The sequence below is a fragment of the Fistularia commersonii genome, chromosome 14 (assembly GCF_037954325.1).
Source record: "Fistularia commersonii isolate RoL2024-O1a breed Wild chromosome 14, RoL_Fcom_v1.0, whole genome shotgun sequence".
In the NCBI taxonomy this organism is placed as follows: domain Eukaryota; kingdom Metazoa; phylum Chordata; class Actinopteri; order Syngnathiformes; family Fistulariidae; genus Fistularia; species Fistularia commersonii.
In genome coordinates, this window is record NC_141297.1 from 11634692 (window position 1) to 11652545 (window position 17854).

General features: G+C 41.1%; 2 protein-coding genes across 2 annotated transcripts; one reads left to right on the forward strand and one right to left on the reverse strand.

Moving 5' to 3' along the window:
- The first annotated feature begins 873 nt into the window (after positions 1-873).
- On the forward strand, positions 874-5655 carry otud3 (OTU deubiquitinase 3). Its single transcript, XM_086159712.1, has 8 exons — positions 874-1010; positions 2083-2397; positions 2991-3139; positions 3638-3750; positions 3852-3974; positions 4224-4356; positions 4586-4773; positions 5020-5655. The coding sequence occupies exons 2-8, from the start codon at positions 2192-2194 to the stop codon at positions 5182-5184; spliced, it is 1077 nt and encodes a 358-aa protein (XP_086015838.1). The 5' UTR covers positions 874-1010; positions 2083-2191; the 3' UTR covers positions 5185-5655.
- Positions 5656-5804: 149 nt separating this feature from the next.
- bcas2 (BCAS2 pre-mRNA processing factor) lies at positions 5805-10055 on the reverse strand. The gene is made up of 7 exons (XM_086159713.1): positions 9869-10055; positions 8924-9016; positions 8754-8824; positions 7693-7854; positions 7544-7594; positions 7385-7465; positions 5805-7261 (listed from the first exon to the last, which is right to left on the reverse strand). The coding sequence occupies exons 1-7, from the start codon at positions 9959-9961 to the stop codon at positions 7135-7137; spliced, it is 678 nt and encodes a 225-aa protein (XP_086015839.1). The 5' UTR covers positions 9962-10055; the 3' UTR covers positions 5805-7134.
- Positions 10056-17854: the final 7799 nt, after the last annotated feature.

Genomic DNA, 17854 nt, shown 5'->3' on the forward strand with positions numbered 1-17854 from the left:
GCATTATTGGCCTTCAGGCTCTGACATCTGTTCACTCATGATGCCATCACTCACTGAGCACCATATCAAACCACATATCAGCTTGCCCCTGCAGATGTCCTGTTTCTTTATCCCCAGCTGGCTAAGTGCACTTTTTCTCATGGTTTAAGGAAATAAAATCGTTCAGCATTTCCCCTGTTTTCTGGTGCAGTTTTATGTCTTTAGGCTATTTTTCTTTCTGTTTTTTTTGTCTCTGTGTGACTGCTGGTCCTTTTACATAGCAAACATCCTGTTTATTACTTCTCAACCCACGCCACCCCCACATTACATTCTCCAACTGTGTGGAGTCATCCGAAGGAGTTGGTGGAGAATAGATTTCCTCAGAGCTGAGAGGAGCAGAAGGTGGCGTGATTTTCAGAAGCAATTGTTCCGACAAAATCGTAACGCAACATCTTACTTTGAGTCACACTCTACAATATAAAGATGAGTCAGAGGACTTTAATTTGTCATAATGATAATAACAACAACAACAATAATAGTAATAATAATAATAATGATAATAATAATAATAATAATATAAAACCATTCTTTTTAAAAATTGAAAAGGACTAAAATGCTCCCCAACACAAATGACATACAATTAATAAATAAGTGGGGAAAAAAGCAGGAGAAGAATATAGATGGCAGAATGAATAGAATGCGACACGATTTAACAGAACAAATGGATAGAAAATAGTGAGGGGGGCAGATAAATTGAATACTTTTGCTCAGAGGTTGTCGATTCAGCCATTTGCCTATCCATATGCAATAATCCGTCAGTCTGAGGCGACTGCAGCGTCAACATATTTTGGCCCATCTGACATTCCGTACATTTTGACGTCAGTCATACGTAGGCGGAAATTCATTTGTAAACAATGGTCAGCGTTCGTAGATAGACCGTAGTAAACAAAAACGGAAAATTACTACCTTTCTTTTTTGAAAAAGAAAGGAAGCACTGCTTAGACATAATTTATGAACATCGCCTGTTAAACGTAAGTAAGAAGAAATTGTGTAAAATTGTCGAGTTGTATTCAATGTGACTGTAGTTTCGTGCAAGTCAAAAAATACCGTATATTATGTAATAACTAGCCGTTTAATGCTAACTGTTGGCGTAGCTATCGAATCTCACTTAAGCTAACAATACAAACAGGATGTCTCTTGAGGCTGCCTCAATGTCGAATTGCTGTCTGGTCCTTAGAAGAAATTAACGTGATATTTATTCCTTGTGACTCTTGTAAGAACTTTTAAATGTGTGTTGAGGTTCCTTATCATGTGCAAACAGCATATGTGTCAGTGTTAATGCGTGTTTACAATGACACGAATGTTATATACATTTGGATAGTTTAAAATACTCTATGCACATGGTAATATAGTATTTGATGTATGATATAATGTGTTTTTCGTTATTTGGTTACATACAGTGAATGCACTGGATATGTAGAACTATTTTCATCAAACAGCATATTGTTGCTACAACATCTTATTTCTGTGTTTTCTTATAATTAACCAGCCTATATTTTTAGAACTGACAATATAGCCCACACACTGGCATTATAGACAATATAGTTGAACAGGTTTCCTCTATACTTGTCAAAATCAAATAAAAAAAAAAAAAACAGCACTTTTGAGGGGCTGTGGTGTCATGCAATAGTAGCACCTAGCTGTATGAACGATTAATCAATTAATCATATCAATGATTGTCTCAGTAATGAAAGAGGATAAAGTTAAAACAAATGACCATAATTCACTCTGTATGTATGTATGTATGTATGTATGTATGTATGTATGTGCATGTGTATGTTTTGTACTTATCTGTCTACTATAGGAAGGTAGAAGTAGGCAAATCACAGACTTCATCACACTCACAAGGACATATGCTGTGAAAGGGGGAAAATGATATATAGTACATATCATGATCTGTATAAATGCAGATTTTTTTTTGTAATTGTTTGTTCTATTGGTTCATTTGTGTTTGACTGACAAGCCTGAAGCAAATCTCTTGAACTGGTGCTAGTGCACATAAACGTGGCCAACTTCATATATTCTCCCCCTTCTTATATTTAGGTCTTTTGTTAGATCTCAGATGTGTTGCAGTGTCTGAACCAGGTGCCAGTTCATTGCGTCAGAGGAAATCTTTTACCGTTGGAGGCTTGCAGAAACAACTGCAGCCAGCATGTCAAGGAAACAGACAGCCAAACCCGTGCGTAGCAACAAGAAGAGTGAATTGGAACGGAAGAGGGATGAGCGGGCTGCGCGGCGGGCTATTGTAAAGGACCGCAAGAACCGACCACAGGATGATGATGAAGGAGCAGAGTTTGTCAGTTTCTCCAATCAGTTGCAAGCACTGGGGCTTAAACTGAGAGAAGTCCCAGGAGATGGGTAAGACCCATATATCATTTTGAATGCCTTTTCTTTTTTTATGTGACTGATAGAAGTGTTTCAGAATGATGCAGAATATATAACAATTATAATTATAATAATAGTAGTAATAATGGTCAAAAAATGGCTTAACTCTCCACTGAAAATGTTTTAAAAATCAGCAAGCAATTACAACAATGTAAGACTTGCCAGATAGGTATCTGAGAAATAAAAATAATTACCTGTTTCGATTTATTGAGCCGGTACCTTTGAAGTCAGAATTTTACATTAACATGTTTTTGAAATGTCTGTAAACATAACTGGGTTTTAGATATTTTTGTACCAGTAAGGAAAGGTGTCTTAACAATGTCTTGAGAACGTCCTGTTTATGAAAACTCAAATTGTGACATTCAGTAATGTCAGGCTTTGTTTAATGGACAGACAGTCTTGGTGACATTTGCAGAAATGCAAAATTAAGTAATTGCAATTGGCTGAAGTCCAGATTCTACATCTAATTATGAGTATTATGCAGCCTTGTAACACTTAGATACCATTTCAACATTCCCAGCACAAAAGGCAACCATATGACATACTTGTTACAATGTCTCTTGCAGGAACTGCTTGTTCAGAGCTCTTGGGGATCAACTGGAGGGTCATTCCCGAGGTCACCTGCGGCTCCGTCAGGAAACTGTTCAGTATATGATGTCCCATCGACAAGACTTCGAGCCCTTTGTTGAGGATGACGTGCCCTTTGCACAGCACTGTAAGATATATCCCTGTATTTTACACTGACTGAATGTACAGATGTTACAATAAAAGTGTAGTGACTGCTGGTGACAATCAGTTGTAGTGTTTATATAATTGCTGCATCCAGGGTTCCCAGCCTTGGACAATGGAGGCTGTAGGAAATCTGATTTAGTGTGGATCAATTGTACAAACAGTGGGAAAATAAAAGGCAATAAGGGATTGCAAGTTGTGCACACAGAAACGTATTTATTTCAGCAGTGCACAATATATCAAATTTCCCTTTGTATTTACTAAATACTAGCTTTGGTAAGTTGTTTTTTTTGAAGATTAAGATTTGACGCTTTTTATGATGTTATGGTGTATTAATATACTTGATAAATGTTATAATCGACTTAGATTATATGGGCTAAGAGTAGAATGATTATGCAAATAAATCTGGAAATGTTTTGGAAAGAAGTATCATGTGAGCACAAGATTAGTGTTTGAATAATGGCCTCGGTCTCTTTCCCTCTAGTGTCCAACCTTTCACAGCCTGGTACCTTTGCTGGCAATGACGCAATTGTGGCTTTTGCTCGCAGCCAACAGGTGAAAGTGGTCATCCATCAGCTGAACACACCGCTCTGGGAGGTAGAGACTTTTATATGACTCCATATAGTCTGATGTGCCAAGTGTGAAATCTAACAGCCTTTAGTATTAAACACACTTTGTATGTCGCGTTGTCTCTGCAGATAAATGGATCAGAGAAGCAAGTGTGCAGAGAGCTGCACATTGCCTACCGTTACGGAGATCATTATGACAGCGTAAGGAGGATTGGGGACAACTCTGAGAGCCCCGCTCAGCTCCGTATAGAGGTAAAAATACAATTGAGTTGACCTATACAGACAAAGATGAATACCATGATCTTCCCTGGCCTTTTATAAACAACAGTAAATTTCATGATAAATGCCAATGTATGGAAAATAATTTGACAGCAAATTCATCATGTCTTCTATTTGTGTATTTTCTCGTTTTTTTTTAAATTTAAGCTCAGTAACTGTACACAGTGATTGGGAGACTCTTATCTAATGTAATGATCATGGTCTCTCCATTGCTGCTTCCAGAATTTGCAGAATTCACGGGCCCAGCAACGTGACTTTGGGGACGGTCAGAGAGACCAACAAAAAAACCCTCCTCTTGCAGCCTCAGAGGAAGACAATGTGATCCTGAGCTCCATCAAGAACAGAGGAATCCAGGGTAAGGTATTATTTTTGACCCATTTGGTGATGGGAGAAACTAATTTTCAGGACAAAAGAACACCACTAAAGTTGACAGCCTTATAATGTTTTTTAATTTTTCACCTACATTTTTTAGCCTCCTGCAAGGTCCAACAAATAAAGAACATGTTTGTCACTGATAAGGATGATTGTTCACAGGAAATTAACTGCAATTGTAAGCATGCATATGTGAATGGTTTCTATTTCAGGGGATGAGGAGAACCTACTTCAGCTCAGTGCAGCCACCATAAATTCTGAATGGCTGGTAGGATCTGTACTAGGTCAGTCCTGCCATGAGGACTGTAGCTCAGGATCCTGCTCTTCCTGCAGAGCTGCGGCTTTGGAGTGCAGTGAACAGAAACTGCCTGCAGATGGCAGCAACGTACAGAAACTTAAGGTAGACTTGTGGTTTCAACGTTCTAAGTGACACAGAAGGTGTTGCCAGAGATTACAGTCAATTTACTTTTTATTTTTAATCTCCCCAGCCATATCAATTGCAGAGAAATTCTATATCCATCTTTGATTTTTAATTTGAAGTGCTTGCGGTTTATTCCACTGACTAGATAAAGCAGTGCTTCTTATGCAACTAAGCCAGTAGAGATTGGTTCAGTGATTTATTAACAAACAGGTTAAATTTCCCCAGGTATCCAACAAGCAGAGGAAAGAGCAGCAGCGGCAAGAGAAGAAGAAGCGTCAGGAGGAGCGACATCGACAGAAGTTTCTCAAGAGCAAAGGCGGTGGGGACCAGAACCAGAACCTACCAGAGGCCGTTACTTTAGTACCAGCTCTCAACACTCTCAGTTTATAGACTGGAGCATGGCCCAAACACCGTCTGCAACTCAGTGGTGATGGCTCAAGATTTCCACAAAGGTTTGCACATAGTCAACTTTGATAGTTACTGGGGAGGACTTTCCTAAGAGACCTTGCAAGTTTCTTTGCAAATGTTTAAACGGTGCCTGCAAACTGTGAGACAAGTGAAAGTTGCTAAAAAAGGGTGATTCAGTGTTTTGTTTGGGTTTGGTTTACTTCAGTCCCAGACAAGTGATATCTATGTAGAACTTCCTCAAACCCTTGTCCACCTTCCATGCTTCCCTGCCAGTTTCTCTGCTGGACAGCTGGCTTTTCATGAAAACCCTGCTGATTCTCGCTTTCTGCTGGGATTTTTATTTGACACAGATTTAGTTAAAATTTGACGAAAGACAGATGACAGCAGCAGATGACTTATGCACAATGTGTGAGGAATGTGGCAATAAATGATAATAAAATAATTATTTACTGATTTCTGTGCATTGGAATCAACATGAAGGATGGCGTGGAATATATTCGGATGTTGCCACAATTCAGACTCAGACATTTTTAAGTCTTCGTAAAAATATTGCAGGCAAGCTTCTGGTGTTATCTAGCAAGACTTATGACAAAGACCACACAAACACTTAGAAACATTCTTTTATTTAAAAAGCATATAAAAAAATCTACCGTAAACAAGAGCCAAATTCTTTTGCCAGTGTTGTTTCTTGTGGAAATGAACTGATGCAGAGTTCGAAACCTGGGCTGACTGTCAACAACCATAGTGGTGAAAAGTATGAAAATTGTTTTCAAAATATTTCTCGTCTCCATACCAATGGTATTCATTATACTTTCAATTCAAAAATTGATACATTTGTCACGTAATGTAACTTTTGAAGCAGAATGACATTTTCCTCCTCTGGACGGAAGCTTGCAACATCCAGAAAACCTTCACTCAAATGTTCTTGGGATTTTCAAGAGCAAAATTTGACATCTGTAACGCTACAAATCTTTATCTACACTGTCAGCAGAGCGGCATCCTTACTTTCACTATTGGAACACAGATGCCTGCTATTATGTTAACAGATAACAGTAAGCATTCAAGAGGCAAGCCTGTCACCAAAAACATTTATGGCATCACCGTGAAACCTAATTAGGTGGACACCTGTGATATCAGTGAAGATACTTCAATGAAACAGTAAACCCATTAAAAAAAAACCAACTAAATTTATCAGGAACTTTCAGTAGTCTTTGCTTTAGACACCAAATGAGGCCCAATAGGCTCAGTAATTTACCTGTGCATGCCATCTGCAGCTAGAAGTTACCATGTGATAGCAAGTACTAGACAGAGAAGCTTTTAACTGACAGATTTACCCCTCTGCAATTCTATCTGATCACTCAAACTGTTGGCCCAAGTATCTGTTGCCGACCCATTTGTACTGTGTTTATTTATGGTTTGATAAATGTTGGAAAAAACAAAAAGGTAAAGGGACATATTAAGTTGAAAAAAAAATTGAAATTAGAAAATTGTGATTGACTAAAAACAAGTAAGATTCATTTTTGTGTCAAGCCTGAAAACATTCCATCAATTGAGGGGGTGCAGAAAAAAAGTTGATCATTTCAGAAATATAATTTCAGAAACAAGATTACTACTGTATACTGAGACAACTTAAAATACCTGTTCTGGTTCTCTACTGTATGTGAACTTGAGTTTACCTTTGCGTGTGAGTTTGCAACTACTTCAGACTCTTATTCGACAAACATTTTAAGGAAGAAAAAATGTCAAATTTGGGTAAGGAAATAAAAAATAAAAAATAAAATAAAAACAGAAATAGCTTTAGAAACTTTTCCTAGTTGACAGGGATGCAAGTTTGCCAGGTGTGCTGCTCCAGTTAAGTCATTAAGAAATTGAATGACTGAATGATTCTGAGTCCACTGTTCAATTCAGGGAATTTTAGAAACTGCTGCCATTTCAAAAATCCTGTCTGATGTTCTCCTTGTTCTCATCCCCCTGCTGCTGTCTCAGCTGTCCAATCTCGTTCTCCAGTTGGACGATGGCTCGCTCAATCTCATAGTTCTTGCTGACCAGCGACACCCAGCTGTTGAGGGACATAAACATGTTGATATAGAGGTTGTTCTATGAAAGATAAAATTATATGCTCAGTGATAAAAACAGGTAAAATTATATGTTCAATGATAAAAACAGGTTTTAAATATCATACTTTGACTCCAGCTCCCGCAGTTTGGCTCCTCCTGCTAACTGGTCGTTCTTCCGTTGCCAGTTTAAATCTTGGATCTGCTTCCTGTGTGTCACAAAAATGTATTTGATCAACATCTGAAGCCTTGTTTGATGAAAATACAATATTCTTGGGGTCTTTTACCTGAATTTCTGGAGTTCCTTTTGCGCTATCTCTATCATGAAGGCCAAGTTACTGAAGGTGAAAGCATAACAATACATTAGTCATCTTTAAGATGTGCCAAAATGACCAGCTGGGAGACAAAGAATGTTTATAGAACTATAACTCATTACTCATTATAGAATTTCCACGCGTTGGTTCCATACTGTGACATGAGTTCCAGGTTCTCAATGCGAACAGCTTGATGCTCCAGCTGGGCCATGGAGTTGTTCACACACTCTTGCCATGCTGTGATGTCATTCTTCTGCCCAGATGATGGTGCCGGCAGCTCGTATCTCCACAGGGTAAACAACACCACATTCTAGCTTTTTTAAATGAAACAACTTGGCAACTGCTCAAGAGGATGCCCCAAATTTTATTAGATATTCTTCAAAAAAGATAAATGATAACGGTTCCTTCTCACCATTTCCACCAACAATAAAACATTAATATTCCAAGTCTTTAAAAATAAATCAAAAAAGACGTTTCCTCTATTACTAAAGTGATAGCTAATAATGGGGGCAACGTGGCGCAGGAGGTAAAGCAATTGTCTTTGGAACCGAACATTACTGGTTCAATTTGCGGCTCCTCCTAGTGTGTCAAAGTTGTTGAGCAAGACACGGAACCCCAAACTGCTCTTCTGGCACTGGTGTACGGCAGCCTACTGCTCATGGTTCATACATGATGGGTTAATAGCAGAGAACAAATGTCGCCACGGGGATTAATACGATATAAATTAATTAAATATCAGACATTTTGCTCTCAGAGAGAAGTGTGTGAATAACTTGCATATTGCTACTTGTAGCAATTGGATGTGTTAATGTGGCCCCATGTCCCCACTTGTTGAGCTAGGCTATCATCAAAGAGTATTTAAATATCATGTGCTATACTCTATCATTTTAGTAACTCAACCCACAAATCTTATTTTTCTTCATGACATTTCTTTGCCAATTCATTAACATGTTTTTTTATCCACTTCTTGCCTTTATTAATTTGCTTGATTCAAAGTCAGAGATGAGCTGCATGAAAACTGCCAAACAGTCACCCTTACAACTCAACAATTACTTAATCACATTCAAATAAATACTGAAAGAATAAACAAGAGAAGTGTAAAAATGGGGAAATATAAATAATTAACTTAAAAATATGTCAGAAATGATGCAGTGAGTGTTGCTGAATTGTTCTCAGCCTTTACCTTTTCATGCTCAATAGATCCATGGGCTGACGGGCTGCCAAGCGTTCAAATTCATTCCTCATTATTTCTGTCTGAAGAGTGATAGGAACAACAACAGTATCTTTTACTCCTGTCTGATATTTAAGTTGTAAAAGGAGGTTCAGAAGTCAACTTTTGTTTATTGTTTTCACCTCAAAAGCAGAGAAGTCAGGCAAAGGCAGGTAACTCAGGTAGTTCTTTGTGGGTCTGTATCTCCTGGTCTCCTCCTCCACCAATGCTGCTGCCTGCCAGGGGCACAAGGTATAATATCACATTACATTACATTGCAGTCATTTGGCAGACGCTTTTATCCAAAGCGACTTACAAGAAGTGCAATTCAGCAACCGAAATTCAAACTACAGCTCGTAAGTTCTTGAAAAACATAGATCACAATATTCAGAAGCTCCATCAGCAATAAAGCTTCTTGTGCACATTTTACCCAAATTCTTGCTAACTATCATTCAACTTGTTGCCCATTTTTATACAACATTTCTTAAGAATTGCATTTTCGTGAATTGTGAACAGAGTCAAGTTAACAAAATAAAAAATGCTTACGAGGAAGGACTAGTTGAAAATAAATCAACATCTTTGCCAGACCTTTGAGCATCTGGACAAATATAGTTTAACTGAATCACACTTTTGTTTTTGTAATGAAACCCACTACAACGTATCACAATGAAAATGTAGAGCTTACGAAATGTATGTATTTTTGTTCTTCACAAGGTGACTTTTAACACCATGTTTAAGGGAGTCTTTTAGGTAGTTTTATCAAAGCTGAAACTACAAAGCAGCCTTTATTAATATTTGTTATCAATCATCCAGTATTTTGTAACATTGTTGGATGGAGTCACGCTTGAGCTTAATAAATAAGGGGAGAGGCTCAGCCGAATGTATTTCTTCAACGATAATTGGACCCAATGATGATTTTTGAATCAATGTAAATTAGAGTATGAAGCCCAGCGATACTATTCGTGATAAAAACAAACAATAAAAAACAGATAAATATAGATGATAATGGTAGCCAAGTATCCCCGCGTGCCGTTTGCACGTAGCTAGCATGCTATTAGCAACTCCTGTGTGAGAGCTTGTTCACTCACCGCTTCTCGGACTCCTGCTGCATCGTAACCCTGATCGAAATACGGCAAAGCATCGACAAAAACCTCGCCAGCCACAGAAGCCGTTCCGGCCATTTATATTCAATGTTTATTCTGGTCAGTTCAAGTTTTGTTTCATGAGACTTCACTACTGCTTTTGAGGCTATCAATGTTGTGCCAGTTTTGTCTTCTTCGGTTATATGACGCATGACAAAGTGTTTTAAAATGCACTGAGTCTCACTACTGCCATCCATCGATGTAACCCAAGATCAACAGCACTTTCTCTTAAACTAATGCATTAAAGTAAAAGAGCCTTTTCCTTTGTGATGTCTATCACTGAAATCAGGCTTGAACTAGATGTAACAAAATGTTGACAAATCAATTGGACTGTTGTGATTGATACAATTTTCAGTGATTTGAGTTGCTCCTGTAAAGATGCAGGCTCTGCTACTGGAGGAGGAGGAGGAGGGCCACCTTTGTCCCCAAAGCTGTTCAACTCCTCAACTCCCAACAGCTTGGGAGAAACCCGCATCATCACACCTCCCTCCCCCATAAGTGTAGTGCTGCTCGTGTTGTAAATGTATTGTATAAATGTACAATTTTCTTCTTCCCATCATATACTTGAAGAAACACCATCCACATGAATGGTGCAGCTTGGTCACATCCTCAGTTAAGAACCCAAAGTCAAGGGGTGTTTCGCATTTCACATCTTCAGACACCCGCACCTGAGCCACCCAGATGGGGGTGATCAACTTGTGACCAAGCAGCGCACTACACCATGGATCACCCCTCCTGATCCACAACAACCTGGAAGGCTTCTCTGCAGCTTCCTTCTCCTGCAACCTTCTAGTGCCAAAGAGCTTGCGAGCTCAGTGCAGGCACTATCCTGGAACCCCCCTGCAGTCCACCTCAATTGGCTCGCAGCAGGCCTTCCACCCATCATCCCTGCAGGACTTAAACAACTCTGCGTGCTTCGGTCTCTTCCGCTCATGGGTCTCCTCGAGCCATTCTTCCCAGGGCACTGTGAGTTCAAAGAGCACACCTTGCATTGAGGAGTCAGATGTTAAGGCTATGTCTGGCCCAAGTGCAGAGGTATTGATGTAGGTTTCTGCCACTATCTTAAACACCTGGTCGTTGGTTAAGATGTGTTCCAAAGAACCTCTTGCTGGACTCAGCGGGCATGATAGAATTCCAGCCAGACACCAGTTGTACAGGGTTGTTGGACGAAGGAGAAGGTCTTACACCTACTGGATAAGAAATCTGAGGCTTGATGGTTCTGACTTCCAGATTTCGGACCAGGGTACCTGTCGGCCTGCTGCAAGATCCCAGTTGGTCCATGCTCCTTGCTGACACACCGCCACTGTCTTGTGATGCTGCTCCTCATCCACCTCTGTCTGGATCTCTTCCGGGATCAGCTGTCCAGTTCTCATTGCAACACCTGCAGGGGAGACTCAATCATCTGTAGAGCCCCTGTACAGCAGGCTGGTGTGATATTTATGGGCGGTACATATATGATATACTCGGAATGACAACACTGAGTTTGATGTTGTGCTGCTTTATTGACCAGGTAACTTACAGAACTCCCACCCAAGACATCAAGTCCAGTATACGCTTACACCAGCGTGATAATGCAAGTAGCACATGCAAACATCAACATTAATTCAGTTTACGATTGGATTTCTTTGGTGCAATAAACAGGTAAGTAAACATTCACTTGATTTGTGAACAACAATAAACGCTATGGGGTAAACAATTAGATTGCTTCAGTATAAAACAGGTAAGTGCAGATTTCAAATATAGAGCATTGAATCGACCTCACAAGACAATCAGCAATATGAAGTAAGCATTTAGATTTGAATGTTTTCCTCAAGATAATTTAAGTATATAGCATAAAGTTAACAATCTTATAAAAATAAAGATAACGTATTTTGTTTTTCATCTCGTTACAAACTCTAACTAATTTAGTCCTTTTCTCAGTTTCTTTTTTTTATTATCCATGTTACAGTTTTTTTTTTTTTTTTTGCAAATTCAGTCCATCTCACAAACCATTTACCTTTTTTTTTTCATGGTTATCTGTGCGTTTTCCTCAGACTGTATCAAAGTCACTGAGGTACTGTGGAGGGTGCTGGTGCCTGGCCGGGCACCTTGCTGACACCAGTCCTGTGTGACTTCACCCTCTTCTTCTGCTGCAAATGTCACCCAGGCCCCGGTTGAGCTTTTTGAAGAATGAACAGTTTCTTATCACACAGTCTCCGCTCTGCTCAGCTATGACCATAAAGCCTTTAATGGTGGTCACTCTGCACAGCTTGGGATTGTAGGCTGGGATAAGTTTATTGTGCCTGGGCTTAGAGCACAATACCATGGTGCCAGGTTGGCCAGGGTAAGGTGCAGCGTGACGGCTAGTATCTGAGTACGCCTTCATTTTGGCTTTGGCTTTGCAGTCGCTCCTGTGAAGATCCTCGTCCAGTATGTTGGGCGTGCTCGCTGAAGGCATCTTTGTGTGTATCCTGCGTTTGAGCAGCAACTCAGCAGGTGATAATGTTGTTGTGCTGTGTGGTGTTTCACAATACTCACCCATGAACATGTAGAGATGCTGTTTCCAGGGGCTGTTCTCCATGTGAGCAACACAGAGGCACTTTCTAAGTGTTCTCGTGAACCTCTCTGCATGAGCGGGTCAGGGTCTCACACACCTGGGTCAAATTGGTAATCTGCGCCAGCTGCCGATACTTTCCCGGCCCCATAAAGAGCAGCGGCACGCTCTGCTCGGGGCTAGGGAATTCGCGAGGGATCGAGAAGGCTCGAAGGAAGGCGCGACTGGAGGTCCCAGGGCTCAAGGATTGTGGGGCCCTTCCTGTAACCCTGCCTGGGGCCCTTTCCTGTAACTCTGCCTGGGACCCTTCCTGAGATCCTTCCGGAGACCCTTCCTGAGATCCTGCCCTGACCCTTCCGGTAACCCTGCCTGGGGCCCTTCCTGCGGCCCTGCCTGGGGCCCTTCCTGGGGCCCTGCCTGCAAACCCTGCCTGGGGCCCTGCCTGCGACACCCTGCCTGCCTAAATAAAAGAGCTCCACCCCTGATTTCAGCCTTGGTGGTGTGGTTCCCATTCAGAGTCTGTCCCCCAGCGGCCCCGAGACAGAGCTTTTGCCTGAGGCCACAATGGTGTGGTCTTCCGATGGCAGAACCCCATGTGGGTCACAAATTTGCTAAACTGCTTACCGGTTGGGGGAGGGGGACGTTGACTGTCTTCACTGTTCTGGGGATGCCAAGCATTGAGAAGATCTTGTCCATGACAGGGATAACAGAGTTTGCAGAGGTGAAGTGCATGATCTTCACTAGAGGCTATTGGGACTACTCATCCATGATAAGTAGTAGGTGTTCACCTGTTGGCAGTGGGCCGTAGAAGTCTGCACTGACATCTTGCCAGACCATGTCGGGGAGGTCAGACATCTGCAGGCTCATTGTATGTCTCAGGTGTTGTAGCTTGACATGTAAGGCAGCTTCTCACCATCGCCCCTGCTTGTTGATCAATGTGTGTAAACCACACCTTTTTCTCCGAGGGCCTTCGTCTTGGTGATTCCATGATGTGCCTGATGTGCGAGCTGGAGGACCCTGTGCTCGAGTGAGGAGGGAATGACAATACTGGAACCCTTTAATACGTTGTCATTTTCATGTGACACTGTAAGCTCACATTTTACATGTTCATATTGTCTCAGTACAGTGTCCTTTGTGACTGTGTGACATGCATTTTTGTAATGTTTCATCTTTGAGAATCTTGCGCTTGATTTCATCCATAGTCATTACTTTTGGTGTTCTGCATAATGAAGTTTCTTTACACTTCAGCTACTTTTGTTGCAGGAGTGTTTTTTTGTGTGTGCCTTTGCTTGGATTGGGTGACAGGACATGTAGTCATGTGATTGTAGAAAGCTACAGTTCACATACGGGTACAGAGGAATTATGGCTTCATAATGCACAATCTTGTGAGGTGCTGCCATGTACCTCAAGGAAATCACACTCATTTCCCAGAGAGAGAGACTTGGGTGGTCAAAAGTTCTTGACAAATGTTTACTCCTCAAGTTGTCATTTTCCCCAGCCATCCATTACTGTTATGGCATGATGGCCATGTGGACATTCTATTAGACCATAATTTATTCCTGGTTGAATTTGCACCATTAGTGTCATTTGTTTCCTACTCTAATCCCTGAATGGAGACATAGCAGAAATTTATGCAATGGTACCTGTAATCCTGGGTGAAGAGAAACTGATTTCAAAATGTGATGCAGCCCAAGGCAAGAACACCTACGTCATTTGACCGCAGCAGTGGCTTCCATCTCAGAGAGAAAGATGACATGACTTATGGTGCTGTACCAGATGTAAAACTTTTCCAACTGTGGCACAGTCATGTGTTCCATGCTGTAATGACAAGATGGATGTGTCAAAGACCAAGTAGTTGTCAAAGCCTTTGGAATTATAGGGTATCAGAATAATGAAAAAAACTTTATTTGTCCCTTTTGGCATTGGGGTGTACATGGGGTAGCAGCATCAAATTATGAACATCAATACATACATGGGTAAATATAAATAAGGACAGTGCCAGGTATCTGTACTCCTTCACCGTTTCTACTGGCTCCCCATGTATGGTGGTGGTGATTGCCCCTGCCAGTTGCCTTTGCCTGCTGGGGAAACGGGATGGAAAACTTTCCCCAGCTACTCGGCACAGTGCTTTTGTCACGTGGCGGACTTGGGCAGGGAACCACACCTCAGAGCAGGAATCTGGATCGAAAGCGCTTTATTGCGTTGAAACAGCAGGTAGGGTGTCGCTGGTAAGCCCCTGGCCCTGAGACAGAGTTGCACAGGGCTGGGTCTCACCAGGACGGGTTGCAGGCAGGACGGGCCCCAGGCAGGACGGGTTGCAGGCAGGACAGGGTCAGATGATACACCGGCCGACTGGGTCCGGTCATAACGGGGTAGGGGTCATAGGTTACACCGGTCGACTGGGTCCGGTCATAACGGGGTAGGGATCAGAGGTTACACCGGCCGACTGGGTTTGGTCGTAACGGGGTAGGGGTCAGAGGTTACACGGGCCAACTGGGTCCGGTCGTAACGGGGTAGGGGTCATAGGTTACACCGGTCGACTGGGTCCAGTCGTAACGAGGTAGGGGGCCCGGTCGCGGCAGGGTTCCGCAGTGGTCTGAGAGCCACAATCCCCCAGCGCCAGGCAGAGCGTGCCGCTGCCCTTTATAGAGATCTTGATTAGCGGCATCTGCTGCAGCTGGCGCCGATTACAAATTGGGATCAGGTGTGATACCCTGACAGCTTTACTATTTGTCCACAGATCCCAGGTCTGGACCAGGTGCTGTAGAGACCATAGTTCCCCTATGGGCTCTCAGACTTCCTCTGAGTTGAAGATGAGGGCAGGGCAGTCCAGTTTGACTGACTTATTTCCCCGGTTCCCCAATAGCCAGGGGGAGAGGTTGAACATAGTGGTCGTGGGAGCAATTTTTGTCAAAGATGTTACAGCACATGTTGTCTGGGTACCACTTGATCTTGGGAGCCTTTTCTCTCAATTTTGGAAATTTGCATTCTTTGAGAAAAAAAAAAACTTGAATGGAAAAATCCTTGTTTTTGTGCTCTGGTTACTGAGAGTAGAAAACAAGCAAATATGTTTGAGTCTGATCTCGAGCATAGTGTTTCCAAATGGACTAATTGCTTACTGGTGTACTCCACTATTTTAATGTCATAAGGAATATGCAAGACTGCTTTTCAACCACGACACAAAAGGAAAAGCCTCTGAATACATGGCCTTGGACAAATGAAATATGTGATTATACAAATTGATGACACATGTAGATTTACACACTGCAGGGAAAAAAATTCTCATTTGTCTTGTTGACTACCCTTTCCCTTAGGTACTGTCTTTGGTGATGTGACATTAAGCAATGCCTAACTGTTTTTTGATGCTGATAAGGGATGAACATCCAGGGAAATCTGGGCGTTGTGGATGTGAACACTTATCTATATCTTTTGGTGATATGGTTTCATAGCTAAGGAAGCAACAGTGACAAGACCCTTATCGTAGCCTTCCAGGCATCTTATTCTTTTTCTTTTCCTTTCAGCTACTGCCTTCAAGGATCACCACAGAGAATCAACCTCCTCCATCTAACCCTATTCTCTGTATACTCTCACATCCTCTCTGTATTCTTTCGTGTCAACTAACTTCATGTCCTCTTTCAATGCATCCATAAATCTCCTCTTTGGTCTTCCTCTAGGCCTCCAGCTCAACAGTTCCAACCTCAGCATCTTTCAACCAATAAATGACTCCTTTTCTCAAAGTAAGGGGGTAATTTTGACTCTACTCTGCTTGTGTAATCTCAATTTAAAAATAGATTTTTTTCTGCACTGATGATGTAAATTAGTCTACTCACAAGTACTATGCCATATTTTGCTTGAAGATGTTTGTCTTAGGTCTCTGTACCAGTACTTAAAAGACATTGCTGTGCGAGTGACTGTTTGAGTGTCTGTGTGTGTGTATGTCTGTGACTGTGGCTCATCATGACAACCTTCAGTTTTTATAGTGGATAAGTAAATGATCTGTACACACAACAGCAGATGTTTTTAAACACGTTTAATAGTCATAAGCCACAACTGCAAGGTATGTAGTTGATGTATTAAAAAAATTTGCAAAGAAAAATTGTGATACTATAGGATCCATTTGTCCAATATCTAGGAGGCCATCAGCTAAAAGATATTCTGTTTGGGTTGTTGCCATTGTTTTGCCACTGGGTTTGTTTTGGGGACATGCGTTAATCCTGTGATTAAGTAACTGTGTGTTTGAGTGTCTGTGTGTTTATGTGTGTGTTTGGTGAAAGAGTGACATAAAGGGGAGGGTTGAATAGTTGCGAAAAATGGGGTCAGTCGTTGGGGGGAAGTGTACGTATTAAAGGGAAGAGGTGGGGCCAGATGAAGGGGGATGTGTAAGGAATTGTTACCACAACAGGCAACAACTCCAACACCAAAAAGCAAGCTCAAAGGTCAATGTTATGAACTTTTTAAATCAAAGTTTCATGAAAAATTTGAGCTGCATCTATTATTCCATTAGTCTCAACCAAAAGGCCATTGAAGGAATAGCATGCATTTGTTCAGGCCACACACTGAACCCCTTGACCTAGTGAGAAATGCCCATACATGCTGTATATATTACTTTTTTGTAAGACCTTGGAATAATCCCAGTAGGAGAAAAAAATGTAAAGATATACACAGACAGTACCAGACACTTAATTGAGAAAAGTCTTTCTGAAGAAAATGTAAGCGATAATTTGTTTACATAAGCAAAGTCATCTGAAAAATACAAGAATATAACGGGGGTGGGGTGGAAAGTTTTTGGACAGAGTATTTGTGACCCCCAAACTTCAGCTACACCTACAGTTGATAAACAAGTAAATATTGGTATTGGGATAATAAAATTCTTAAAACCTAATAATCTGGATTTTTTTTCTGACACTGCAAGTTAGAACTACACAATAAGTTTATTTAGTTTACAACTGATTGTCATCTCATTTACGTTGAGTAATCAAGTATTACTCCGAGTGATTTTGGTCAAACACTTCTTGAAGATTAGGAAAGAAAATAGGGACGATGTCAGTTTTTCTTTTATATAAAGCATTAGTTATGTATTGATAGTTTTTGCTTTTGAAAGCCAGATATATCCACGATGACAATAAAGACTTCCTAATCAGATTCCTACTGCTTAATGAAGTGGTTAAGCGGTTTAGTCGTTTCAGTGAAGGCTTCGTGAATTCACGTCACGCTTGCGTCTTCTGTAATATCACAAGACACGGTTACATCTTGAAATCCAGGTCTTCGTGAGCAGAAATTACATCTAATTTTAATTCAATATGTGTCAACAATCTTGGAAACAAAACCGGTACATTAATCGAGTTACATGCTCAACACGAACACACTTGGAGAATAAGTGATAATATTTGGGATTATTT